Source organism: Camarhynchus parvulus, chromosome 1A, assembly GCF_901933205.1.
Source record: "Camarhynchus parvulus chromosome 1A, STF_HiC, whole genome shotgun sequence".
NCBI classification, from domain to species: domain Eukaryota; kingdom Metazoa; phylum Chordata; class Aves; order Passeriformes; family Thraupidae; genus Camarhynchus; species Camarhynchus parvulus.
In genome coordinates this window covers 25,356,849-25,369,660 of record NC_044586.1, presented here as the reverse complement: position 1 = coordinate 25,369,660, position 12,812 = coordinate 25,356,849, and the positions used below count along the sequence as shown (strand labels likewise).

The window sequence follows — 12,812 nt, the reverse complement described above, 5'->3', positions numbered from 1 at the left end:
CATAACCAGTCTGTTGATGTTTCCCCTCCAGACTCCTTCAAGCTGCCTCTCAGTGTGACAGAAGTACCAAGTGAAAAATGTGAGAGGACTATTGTTGCGTGGAGGAAGAGAAAACTCTACAACTTTTTTTTTAAGTTATAGGGCCGGTATGTTTATTCAGCGCTGGACGCAGGCCAGAGACAGAAAGACTGCTCTCTTTAAAAGGGCATGTGCACTTTTGCGAACTCTAGTCTTCCCTTTTATTTCTCTTTCAAATGCATATGCATACAATTTCACAATAGGCTCATACATATTCATTTCTATGAATTTCGCAGTGACTTTTGCTGCTAATTCTCATTATCAGAAGGAATTTCTTGTGTCTCTGTCTTGTTCTTGCGGTGTCTCTGTTTTCATTTCACTGTCTCTTCTTTATCTTCTTGTTTTTCTATCGAAGCAGCTTTTCTCTTTGGCCTTAACTTGACACAGAAAAGCACCTTTTACTGTTTTTACTCTAGGGGGGATTTTACCATGCCTCACTATTGTCCTCCAAATCAGCAGACACAGCTGAGAGAAAGCAGTCAGGGCTGAGGCAGCACCACTGTCCCCACTGAGCCCAGGACTGCCAGGACAGAAGACCCCAAGCCTTGTGAGGTGGAGATAACCTTCGAAGACTCAGCCATCCCCCCTCAGCATGGCCCCTGACAGGGATGTGTATGGCCACAGCTTTCCACCACATCCTCTTGAGTGTTCTGCCTTTGCTCAAGCTGTTGTTCTGGACAAAGGATTAAGAATTAAAACTGTGATATACGTGTTCCAAATAAGAACAGCCAAAAAAAACCCTGCCAATCAACCCAAACCAGTGGAGGCTGCGTCCAAACCTATGTGGAAAAATAGTACAGTTGCAACCAAAATCTGCTTGGCTGAATGTTCTTTCTGGTGACAAGAATAATACAAAGAGAACATGCCAAAGAGGCACAAGGTGGGGGTGACCATGCTGTGCATGTGGTTAGCAAAGCTCTGTAGGCACTGAGAGCATCCTGCAGCCTTGGCTCTGAGGATGCTCCTTGATTTTTGACTTTGTGCAGCTTTTGACTAAATGCTGGCATTAACGTGATGTATAGCTTACAGTCTTTTACCTATCCTGCAATGATCCTTACATATTAGTCAACTGAGTCTCCATTACTTGAAAAATTATAACAACATTGCGTTGCAGGAGCAGGGAGTCTAGAAATGCTGCCCAGGGATCTGACCACCTCTGCTCCCAGATGCCACCGGTGCAAAGGAAAATTTCCTACCTCCATCTCCTTCCAGGCATTCTAGTTCTTTAAGCCTGCATCCATACTTTATTGAGTGCACATTGATGTTTCGTGCATCTTCATCCTGGTTCTTCACGTGCTGTGGACTTTTGCTGGAAATTGTGCTTCGGACGATGGCACAAAACAGCTCCCACCAGGTGTTCACCAGCCTCGCCAGTTCACCACAGCGGGGGCTGTAGGAAGAGACAACAGAGTAGCTTCTGTGGTGCCCGACAGCATCAGATTGTCTCTGCCGTTCTCTTTGTACAGAGGGGTCCCAGCCCCGCTCGCAGGGGAGCGGCGCTGCCGGGCCGCGAAGCCAAGGCCGCAATAAACCACGGGCAGCCCCTGCCCCCGCAGCGCTCTGCGCACATGGACAGCGCTCTACACGCACGGACAGCGGCTTCCCACACGTCCCTCGGCTCTGCCTTGTTTCGGGGCACGGGGGGCACTTTGGGGGATCTCTCCTGGAGAGCGTGAGGGGGCAGAGGCCGCGTTCGCAGCCCTATTTCCAGCGCTGGCCGTACGGGAGCATCCCTTCCGCACCGCGTGTGTCCACCCGCTCCCAGAGCCCGCCGGGGCCGGCTGGGCGCTGGTCTCTATCACTATCACTATGGCTATCTCTACCGCTATCTCTATCCCTGTCCCTGCCTCTACTCCTGTCCCTGTCTCTGTTCCCGCCTGTCCCCGCTCCCGCCCCGCCTTCCCGCCCCTCCCCAGCCCCAACCATAGAGTTGAGGCCTCCGAAGGGGAGCGAGCGGCGGCGGAACCATCGAGCCGCGGCCGCCGCTTCCGGAGCGCGGCTCCGCGCCGCCACTCGGTGCCGGTGCAAGATGGCGGCGGGGCCGCGGCGGCGGTGGGCGCGGGGCTGAGCGAGGCCGCGGCGGCCCGAGGCAGCCGGAGCCGGGCCCGGCCGGCCCGGGGGTGAGAGGGGCGCGGCGGGGCTGGGCTGCGAGGAGAGGAGAGAGGAGAGAGGAGGAGGAGGCAGCAGTTCGCGCTGCCTCATTTTCTTCCTCCTGCCATTGGGCGGGAGTACGAGGGGGGGCTTTCTGCCCCGTTCCTCTGTGGCCAGAAGAATAATGAATTTAGTGCTTGATTATATTTATATTTTTTTCATCTTCAGCCGTTAACTTGTTGCATTGAAACTCTTTAGTCTGGATCCTTAGAAGATGTGAAGTCGAGGTTTCAGAAGTTTGTTCTCTTTCTCTTTAGCCTTTAAATATTAGAAAGGTGGGAAATACGGGGTGTAAATGTAATTCCTACCTGTGTTTGGTGACCTTTTGCAAAAGCAAAAAAACAAACCCACCGCAATGTTTTTGCAGGGAAGTAGTTTTGGAGGGGGAGGGGGAGAGAAGAAACATGCCTGGCTGTAGTTTGGACATTTAGGTAGTCATCTGTAAGCTGGAGAAATGTCTAAAGACAGGAAATAATTTTTTGCAGAATAATCCTACACTTGCTTATACAGTGGGGTCTGGGGAGAGATATCAGGGGCAGTTAGAAGTCTGAGGAAGGGAGGAGATCTATGGGAAAACATCTGAAACAGAGAAAGGTGAAAACTGGAGAGCACTTACAAGAGTGAATGAGCAAAACTCTGATACGTCCTTAGAAAAAAAAATGTGTTTTTCCCTGCCCTGCAGCCCTCAGTAGTGTAAGCACAAAGTTTCTTGGTTTGAGTTGCAATGTGAATAATAACAAACTCATCAATTAGCTTAAAATTATGACATACTAAAGTAGCAATAAGTAGGTTAAGTACTTGGTTAAGTAGTAGTGCTTTGCTGGACTAGGGCAGTTTTCAGGTGCTGAACTCATAGTCGGGTTTGAGGACCTTAAGGTGGGGTGTTTGGGCTGTTTGAGGGAGTGACTTGCTGATAGAAAGAAGAGAAATAAGCATCCTCAAGCTACCAGTGTGTAGGACCTTATACCATGTCATCTTTTCCAGGTCCCTCCCTCTTTTTTAAGTTTCGTTTTTTGAGGCAGAAGAAAAAAGATCAAAATGGGGCGGAGATCTACATCATCCACCAAGAGTGGGAAGTTTATGAATCCCACAGATCAGGCCCGTAAGTATCCATGAAAGCTGAGCAGGGGCGATGGGGGGTGCCTAGAGGAGCAGATGAAAAGCTTTCTCTGAGGATAGAATCCTCACTTGTGGATCAAAACTGAGTTTCTCTAACTTGAAAACTGTTACCTCGGTTTTGTCTGGGAAGGCTGCTTGCTTTCCTGCTCTTGCTTCTCTTATGTATTTACCTCTTGGTTCTCCACTGGCTATCAGTGTTGGAAGGCCTTTGTACTTAGCTGTTGGATAAACTGCAGGCTGCTTCCCGGGGCAGAAGTATCTGTCCCAGACAGGAATCTGAGGAACATGTCAAATTTTACAGATGGTTTGGTTAGATGGGGGAGTTGTCTTACTGTTTTTTTTCTATTTTTGGTAACATGCCAGGTGTTATCAGTGCTCAATGAATAAAGAAAATCCAGACTCCCACAGTGGATATGCTTTATGTCAGAGGCATTCTCAAAGCCTACATATTTTTAAAGTGTGTTGTCTGATGACTCTATTTCAGCTTCTGTGCAGCAATCTTTTCATGATTGACCTATCACTATGACTTTGGTTGCCTATTGTTCTTTTTTGTATGGAAAAAGCCTTGCTTCTGGAGACATGAAGACTGCAGTATCTTTTTTTTTTCTGTATAAAAGACAAGAAATATAAATCAATTTCATGCTATATTTCTCTTTCACTGAAAAGCTGAGTTGCAGTAAGTCTTTGTAAAATGAGTGAGCTGCTGAGAAACAACCCTAGTCTTGATGAAGGAAAGGTTCTTCATTAATTTGATTTAGTTTTTCAAGTTGTTGTTTTCTTTTTCTTTTCCCCTATAGGGAAGGAAGCTCGGAAAAGAGAACTAAAGAAGGTAAATAAAGAGATTAGGGAGCATGTAATTGGCATTTCCTATACTATGTATCCTGTGTGTGATTGTAAAGGGCCATGAATAGCCTGTGGATATTTTAATTGATATCCTAAGACTGACTTTGGGAATACTATCCAAACATGTAGTTCAAAAAAACATAGAAGTCTTGTTTGGAGTAAACATCTCCAGCTGTTCTTTAACTTGTAATTATTTTTGAAACATTGCTGGAAGTACTTAGTAATTAAAAAACCCCAAAATGACAAAGTAAAGAAGCAAGCAATGAACCAAATAAAAAAAAATCCAAACAAATAAAGCATGCAAGAGTCACACATTTCTTAGTGTGTTCTAATGTATTTTGTCAGTTGGTTATTGTGTTGATTGCATGTGTCTTAGTTGGAGTGAAGGAATGATAGTAGCATTTGCAATTACCAAGATAGTGGAATTAAAATTACCAAAAGTTTTAACTACATTTGCTGCTGATTTGTGCCATGGTGAACGTTTTCAGGGCATTCTGAGGTGTGATTTCTTTTTTCTTCAGACTGGAAATACTGAGAAAGGGGTAACAGATGTTTTGTGTCTTTCTACTGTGAAACTTTTCTGTCTGCTTGATCTCTGATCTTAGAACAAAAAGCAACGGATGATGGTCCGAGCAGCTGTACTGAAGATGAAAGATCCAAAGCAGATTATCCGGGACATGGAAAAGTTGGATGAGATGGGTGAGTGAGAGGCTCCAGGTGCTGGACTTAGGCAGTGCTTTATGTAGATACACAGTGTAGTTTTAACTGTCAGTGGGGGAGACTGAAATAGTTTTTTTTTCCTTTCCTGATAGAAGGGTGGATTCTGTGAATATCTGGGGATTGATTATGATTTGAGATGTTGTGGTGCCATCAAAGAGGACTTTTTCACCAGAAGATGATTGATAAGAAAATCGAGTAGTGTGTGTGAGTGCTGCTAATGTAGAATACAAGGAGGGGATTGTCATAAGGCTGCAGACTTCCTGAAAACAGGGATTGGAAACTTGCTTTGAAATAGTTCCATTCATCACAGTTGTGCAGTAGAGTAATTTGCAAATTTTTGTCTTTTTTTTTTTGCTGTCTTGGATCAGAGTTTAACCCAGTACAGCAGCCACAACTTAATGAGAAAGTGCTGAAGGACAAACGCAAAAAGCTCCGTGAGACTTTTGAGCGTATCTTGCGTCTCTACGAGAAGGAGAATCCTGACATCTACAAAGAGCTGCGCAAGCTAGAAGTGGAGTACGAGCAGAAGAGAGCACAGCTCAGCCAGTATTTTGATGCTGTCAAGGTGATGCTTACTACATTTCAGTCTTGTAACTGTGGTAGTGTATTCTGTTTGCTCAATAGGTGTGACTGTTACAGAGGAAGGGAGATTTATATGAGTTCAGCATGATGTGGCCCTTATGAAACATTAATTTGCATGGTACCTCGAATTAGAGCATTTCAGTGAGGACAGTGTGGTGGTTATCAGGTCACTGTTTGTCTCTGATATGCTGATCTCATTCAAAATGAAAGGAGGAAAGGGAAATTTGTGTTGCAAATCAACAATATCAGCCATTTGTTTTTTGTATTAAAGAGAGAGCGAGCCCATGAGTGGGCAATTGGTATTTCTGTGAATTTCTGCTAAATCTCTTGCTGGAAATAATGAGAATCCTTTGGCATTCCTTTAAAAACCTTCCTCTAATATTCCTCCCTACTGTGCTGGGGAACATAGTGTTTTGCAAGTACAAGGATCTGTAAGACTTCTTTTTTTTCCTCTCCTTTTGAACATGCAGCAGTCTGTGACTTGAATACTTAAAAAACACAAAAGCACAGCCATACTTGCCTGCAGTCTCTTCATTTTGTAGACTGAAGGTCTAAAAGAAGGTGAAAACCTGACTCAGTTTTGACTGAAATACTAAAGCTTTTCATGGGTGCATTGCAAGTGCTTTGGTTTGCATTGAAAGTTTTTCCTTTCTTTTCCAAATTTCTTTCATGGACTGCTGCAAGATAACACACCCTAAGAACAGACACATTTAACAAGTGGTTCCATATGTTCTGTACTTTAAAAAGTAATGAGATTGTGCAGTAGCTTCTGTGGAAGTAACTCATTCTCTTTTTTTCCCCCTCCCTTCTAGAATGCTCAGCATGTTGAAGTGGAAAGTATCCCCTTACCAGATATGCCTCATGCTCCCTCCAACATCCTCATACAGGACATTCCCCTTCCAGGGGCTCAACCGCCTTCTATCCTCAAGAAGACATCAGCCTATGGGTAAGGGGAAAAAGAAACTTATGGGGGAAGTAAAAAGGAAACACTCATATTATGGGGGATGTGCTAGGGGTAGAAGCAGAGGAAATATTGACTTGTAGAAGTTGGGGGCATTCTGTGCAAGTGAATTGTGCTTTCTTTTAACCAAAGCCCTTCTTAATCTTTCCCCACTAGTAGAGCTTTTGGTTTAAATTTATTTGAGTAATACATTATGCCTTCTAGCTTTTGTCTTTTTCATACCAGGAATGTAGCTCAGTAGTAGTAGTATCAGTTCATATTAGAGCCCTACTGTTATGAACATAAATGCCCCTTAAATTGCCCTGTGTGTGTTCTTTTGTCCTGCTGCCATATTCAGTGTATATGGATAGTTCATATAAACTCCTAGTTTGCTTGGTTTTGTTTTGGTTGGTTTTTTTTTTTCATTCTAGTTCTATTTTTTTCTATTTCTTTCTGAATAGCCTTCTTTTTTTACCAACTCTGTGATTATTTAATTCTGCTTCTGTGGTAGGATTCAACAGCTGATTTTTTTCAGTATTGTCTTCAGTTGCTTTCTGAGTAGCTTTTGTCTGATCTTCTTCAGTCATGTCTTTGTATGATGTTGTAAACTCCTTGTGTCAAATCTGTACTTTTTAAATGCTCATGTTTCTTTTTAGAAGTCTGCCTAAGCAGTGGTACGAGAAGGCTAAATAATTCTACTGAAGGCATATTTGCTTTAATTGTGTTCCTACATTTCTCATTTCCTTTCATATTTCCAGACCACCAGTTCGCTCCATTTCTGTGCTCCCTCCTCCGGGGCTCGGTGTTCCGCGTTTACCTCCAGGCAGGAAGCCCCCTGGCCCTCCACCAGGGCCACCCCCTCCTCAGGTCCTGCAGATGTATGGCCGCAAGGTGGGCTTCACCTTGGACGTGGCTCCTCGAAGGCGAGAGGAGGAGATTTCTTACAGTGCTGAAGCAGGTGAGGGCTCCCCTGTTCCTCTCTGCTGTTTTCCTTGACCTCTGTTCTGCTGTGGATGGTCCTCCTGCTATGAATGCAGTGTGCTCCAGACAAAATGTTCTCTGGCAATATGAATGTTTGCACTATTTGAAGGACTCTTACCAAGTGATTGCTCTCTGAGGTAATTCAGATATATTCATAATATCTGCAATTTTGCTACCAGCTGTATTTTTAAGTGTTGAAACTTCTATTTTTTGTTGTTAGGTTTCATAGATTAGATTTTTGGATTAACCCTTAACAGTGCTGAAACATTGTTCATATTATCCCTTAAAAAAACCCAATCACTCTCAGAGAAATTGTGTCTTTAAAAAACCCATGAAATAAACACCCCCAAACCAAAACTACAACAAAACCCACAACCAGCCCTGGACGTGCACATGCTAGGAGAACATAGGTCCTGTTTTTCATACAGTTGCTCTATCACCCATAGAAGCTTTTTTGACTAGATGAATTAGCTTTATTTCATGCCAGAAGACATAAAAATATTTCAGTGGTGGGCAATTGCTGAATAGAAGTTGATGAATCAGTTGCAATAGCAGTTGCCTTCACTTTTTTGCTGTGCCAATTAATAAGCAGGTTAATATGAAATCTTAGAGATTTTCCAAAATATCCTTTTAAAATATGTGCTAAAAAGTAAAGGGATGACTGTTTGTCTGAGCTTTTGCTAAGGGCAATGTTGTGACTGTAAACATACACTGGTGTGAAAGAATATTTTGTATTTGGTGTTAATACATTTCCCAATACTTTGCTTTCTGCAGGGCAGCGAGGCCATGATGATGACATGTCCAGCACCAGTGAAGATGAAGGTTATCCTGAGGATATGGATCAAGATAAGCACGATGAGAGCAGCGATGACAGTGACAGTGATAGATCAGATGCAGACAGTGAAGGAGAGGACTTCCTGCATCGTGATAATGACAAGGAGAGGGAAGGTGGTGAAGAAAAGAAATCAGGTGTGAAGGGGAAGTGAGAGACTGGGGGTTGAGTTTTCAAAAGAAAAACACTACTTGATAAAGCTGAGAGTGTGTGTGTAATTTATTTAGTCAACTAACAATGTTCTAACTCACCTAAATTCCAGCTAAAAGGATTTTTAATAATAAATGGGTCAGAAGGAGGCTATCTAGAAGTGAAGCAACTTTCAGATAAACCTGTTTTCTTAGTTGTGTTAGCTTATAGCTCACAAACAATTTTTCACCTGAATCATTGCAAAATTAAGCCTCTGTGTAAAATATGCTCACTTGCTTGGGGGAGACCAGTTGGTAGAGAATACTAGGTTAGCAAAACTTGAAACAATCAGAAACACCAGTGCTAACTCTTATCTAAGGGGCATCTTTATGTTAGATTGATTAGCTATCCATACCAGGTATCAACATAACTGTCTGATTTTTCTTATTTTCTCCCCACCTCCTGTCACCCATACCCTGCTTTCCCCAGGTCACAGTGTCCGGTTTGCAGACATGCCTGGGAAGTCACGAAAGAAGAAAAAGAACATGAAAGAACTGACTCCACTCCAAGCCATGATGTTGCGAATGGCAGGTGAGTAAGGTGGATATAATATGTGGTGGGATGGCTTTAGGCTTCCAGTTAAGGTTTCTGTGGGCAGCTTACTTTGCACAAGTTTTGTTTTGTAGAGTAAATTTTTTTTATGCTGAGAGTATCAGCTCTCATTAGGTATTTGAGTTATAGTTTGGTTTTTGCTCTATTTTTCTTTTGTTTGTTTGGTTTTTTAGGTTTTGTAGGTTTTTTTTAAATTTGTTTTTAAGTAATGTGTGTGTTTTGCATAGTAGAGTTGGAGTTAAGAGTAGCAATTTACTGTTTTTTCTTCTAAACCTTTTCTTGCTTAACTTTTAAACAGTTGTTCAAATGAAACACAAATCTCTTGGTGAAAGAGAAAGGGTAACATTGTGTATGTGCTCAGCATGTAACCTGTAAGGATTTGTACTCCCTAAAAATACCCTTCTGCTGAGATAAGTTAACCAATAAAACAAACTTTGTTTGTTTAAAAAGAAACTCCAGTATCTTTCAAAGGTGCAGGAGTTTCTTGGACATGGGGATTTTGTTTATTGTGGCATTGTGTCCCTGTTGCCTCTTCTCCCCACAAAGTCCTTTAAGGCAGAGATTAAATAGCAGAAGTTTGGGCTGGTAGTACAAGTTTCAGGTCCCAGAGGAACACATAACTCTTGTTGTCAGAGCTCTCTCTAGAACAGCAATGATTTTTCTGTTTGTTTTTTTTTTTGTTTTCATTTTATGTTTACCAGTAAAAAGTGGTCAGATTTCTTCCCTTTGAAGTAGGGTTTATCTTTGTCTTGCTTCTTTTTATTTAATTCTGTGTACTCAGTTTTCTCTGATGTTCACAAAGATGTTACGCATAGACAGATTTTATAAGGGTGTCCTCTCCATATCCAGGTCAGGAAATTCCAGAAGAAGGGAGAGAGGTGGAAGAATATTCAGAAGAGGAGGAGGAGGAGGAAGAGGACTCAGAGTCTGAAGAGACATCACAGCAGCAGCAGCAGCAACAGCTCAGTGAGGAGGCACTTGCAGAGACCGGGTCATCTACTGCGACTTCCCAGGCACAGCAGCAGCAGCAGAGTGCCCAGGCTGTGCCTCCAGCTCAGATACAGGCACCTCCCATGCCTGGGCCTCCTCCTCTGGGACCACCTCCAGCCCCTCCACTGAGGCCCCCAGGCCCACCCACCGGCCTTCCTCCGGGCCCTCCCCCCGGTGAGTGCTTGGTTTACCCTGCTCTGAGGGATGCAGGCTCTCAGGCAGTGGTGTCAGTGTTGGACTCCGGAAGCTGCACAGTGTGTTGCAGATGGAGTATATGTGCACACTTACTGAGACCTGTCTGTCATCAGTCTGCATCATCGTTGCTGTACCTTGCTTTTGAGGCATCAGGCTCCTGGAGCTGTAACCTTCCTCATGGTTGTCTTTGTTAGAACCAACACTGGCAGACAGCCGCAGAGCCAGTGTATGAATTGGAGTAAAAGAGCACAGGTAGTTATTTTTAGGCCAAAAGAAAAATCAAATGCCAGAGAAAAAGGTTTTTAGCTGTTTAAATTCTGACAAACTTGGCTCAGAAGCTGTTACCAGTTACAGCTTAATTATATGGGGGGGAAGAACCCTTTTTCCATTATACACTTTACTTTCATAAAGGTGCTTTAACTGTGTAACTGCTGCCTGTGCTTGAGATTTTTAGAAATTCTGTTTAATCTGGCAGCTAGGTAATACAACTTTCATTGTTATGTCGAAGATCTTTATCCTTAGCTGATAAGATAGTTGCTGGGATATGTTTTTAACTGTGAATTAAATTTCTTGTTTGTTACCTGCACTCTTTCAGGAGCTCCTCCGTTCCTGAGACCTCCGGGGTTACCAGGGTTGCGTGGGCCTTTGCCTCGATTGCTGCCACCTGGTCCTCCCCCGGGGCGACCGCCTGGTCCTCCCCCAGGCCCCCCACCAGGCCTGCCCCCGGGTCCTCCTCCACGTGGTCCTCCTCCTCGTCTGCCCCCTCCTGCCCCACCAGGTAAGGGCTTCTGTTTGTCTCAGTGCCAAGTCCCTTCTTGCTTTCTTTTTACAGTCTTGCCTGTGGTGATCAAGCCAGTGAGGCATAATTGGTTGCCAGTTTGCCTTTGTTCCTGGCTGTGGCTGCATTGTGCCGTTTGCTGTTACATTGTTCTGTGCAATAGCAAGGAAGTGCTGTGCATAGTTTGGTAGCAAGAAATCTGCCCTGAAAAAAGAGAGTTTCAGAATTTAAATTTTTACTCTGCTGGACTCTTTCTGAAGAGCTTCTGGGTGCTGTAATGGTGGTCCACTAAATGAGTTGGAGATCTGAATATTTGTTTTTTTGTGCCTGGGTCAGATGTATCTGATGACTCTGAAATTCCAGTGGGATGGATTGTCAAGAAACTTTATTCTCAGATTATAACTTTAAATTTAAAAGGAAGTGATAAAAAAATAGTTTTTAAATTTAAAATTTAAATTTAAAAGGGAATGATAAAAAGCTTCTGCGGCTTTCAGAGCCTGAAGAGCAGCATTTTCAACCCAGAATTTAGTGCAGATTTGAAAGCTTTTTTTTTTTTTAAGCCAGTGCTGCTGCATCTTGTTGGGGGTTGCTTCGTTTTGCTTTTTGTTCTTGGCATTCTGAGCCTGTGCTTTTTTTGTCAAATATTTTGAAATTCAATGAATGTGGAGACAGTTCTCGCTTTCTCTTCTTCTTCCAGGTATCCCTCCTCCTCGCCCAGGCATGTTACGGCCGCCCCTGGTGCCTCCCTTAGGACCTGCCCCACCTGGGCTCTTCCCACCAGCTCCCATTCCAAATCCTGGGGTGCTGAGCGCTCCCCCCAGCCTGATCCAGCGGCCCAAGGCGGATGACACCAGCACGGCCACCATCGAGAAGAAAGCCACGGCCACCATCAGCGCCAAGCCGCAGATCACCAACCCCAAGGCGGAGATCACGCGCTTCGTGCCCACCGCGCTGCGCGTGCGCCGCGAGAACAAAGGGGCCGCTGCCGCCTCCCAGAGGAAGCAGGAGGATGAGCCTGCCCTGCCCTTAACCAAAGCTGCCCCTAAGGCTGGCTCATCTGCCCCTATCTCTGTACAGACAAAAGATGATGTGTATGAAGCCTTCATGAAAGAAATGGAAGGTCTCCTGTGACCTGTCATAGTCCTGGTCAGCTTTCCTGCCCCTCTGAACACTGTGGAGGGAGAAGAAGGGAAAGTCCTCCTGCAAGTAACGAAAGGGCATGACTGGAAATAGTTCCCTACCCACAGGTTAACTTGCCAGTGTGCTGTGAGCAGAGACCGCTGCAGCTGAGGTGTGCCTGGGCACCTCCTTTCAGAGCCACCACGTCCACCTGGGGAAAAGGAGATTGCAGTAAAGGAGGTGATGCTGCTCCCCACAAGTCCTCCCCCTTCCTTAGAGGGAGATAATGATACTCTGGGGATGGGGGTGACTATTCCCTGCCAAAATCCTTACACACCCTGAGTGCTCTGGTGAGGGTAGTGGAACAGGTTTTTAAGGAGCCAGAAAAGTGTTAGCAGCATTTCATACACAAATGGTTGTCCAGTTTTTATTTTCTGTACTGTTTTTTTTTTCTGTAAATATTTTATAATCATGTTTTTAGTTGCAGTGAGGTTGATCAATCATCTTTCTTCCAGGGTAGTCAGGGAGGTAATTTGTTGCGTATACTGTACACTGGAGTTTTGCATCCTATCCCCTTTATGGTCATCTTGATGGGATTTTGTTGGCTGGGGAAACTTCATTTTGTCTTGTGAAAGACAATAAATGTTCAGTGTATCAAAATACCACTTCCCTGTGATTTGTGAGAAACTTAACAGGCAGGTGGAGAGGGGGGAGGGTTCTTCACTCGCCTTGGAAGACAATAG

The 12,812-nt window shown here is 44.2% G+C and overlaps 1 protein-coding gene across 1 annotated transcript; it reads left to right on the top strand.

Moving 5' to 3' along the window:
• Positions 1-2,103: 2,103 nt before the first annotated feature.
• WBP11 (WW domain binding protein 11) lies at positions 2,104-12,729 on the top strand. Its single transcript, XM_030960643.1, has 12 exons — positions 2,104-2,198; positions 3,214-3,331; positions 4,146-4,177; positions 4,797-4,890; positions 5,280-5,476; positions 6,306-6,439; positions 7,192-7,391; positions 8,189-8,383; positions 8,865-8,966; positions 9,837-10,151; positions 10,768-10,950; positions 11,648-12,729. The coding sequence occupies exons 2-12, from the start codon at positions 3,268-3,270 to the stop codon at positions 12,079-12,081; spliced, it is 1,950 nt and encodes a 649-aa protein (XP_030816503.1). The 5' UTR covers positions 2,104-2,198; positions 3,214-3,267; the 3' UTR covers positions 12,082-12,729.
• Positions 12,730-12,812: the final 83 nt, after the last annotated feature.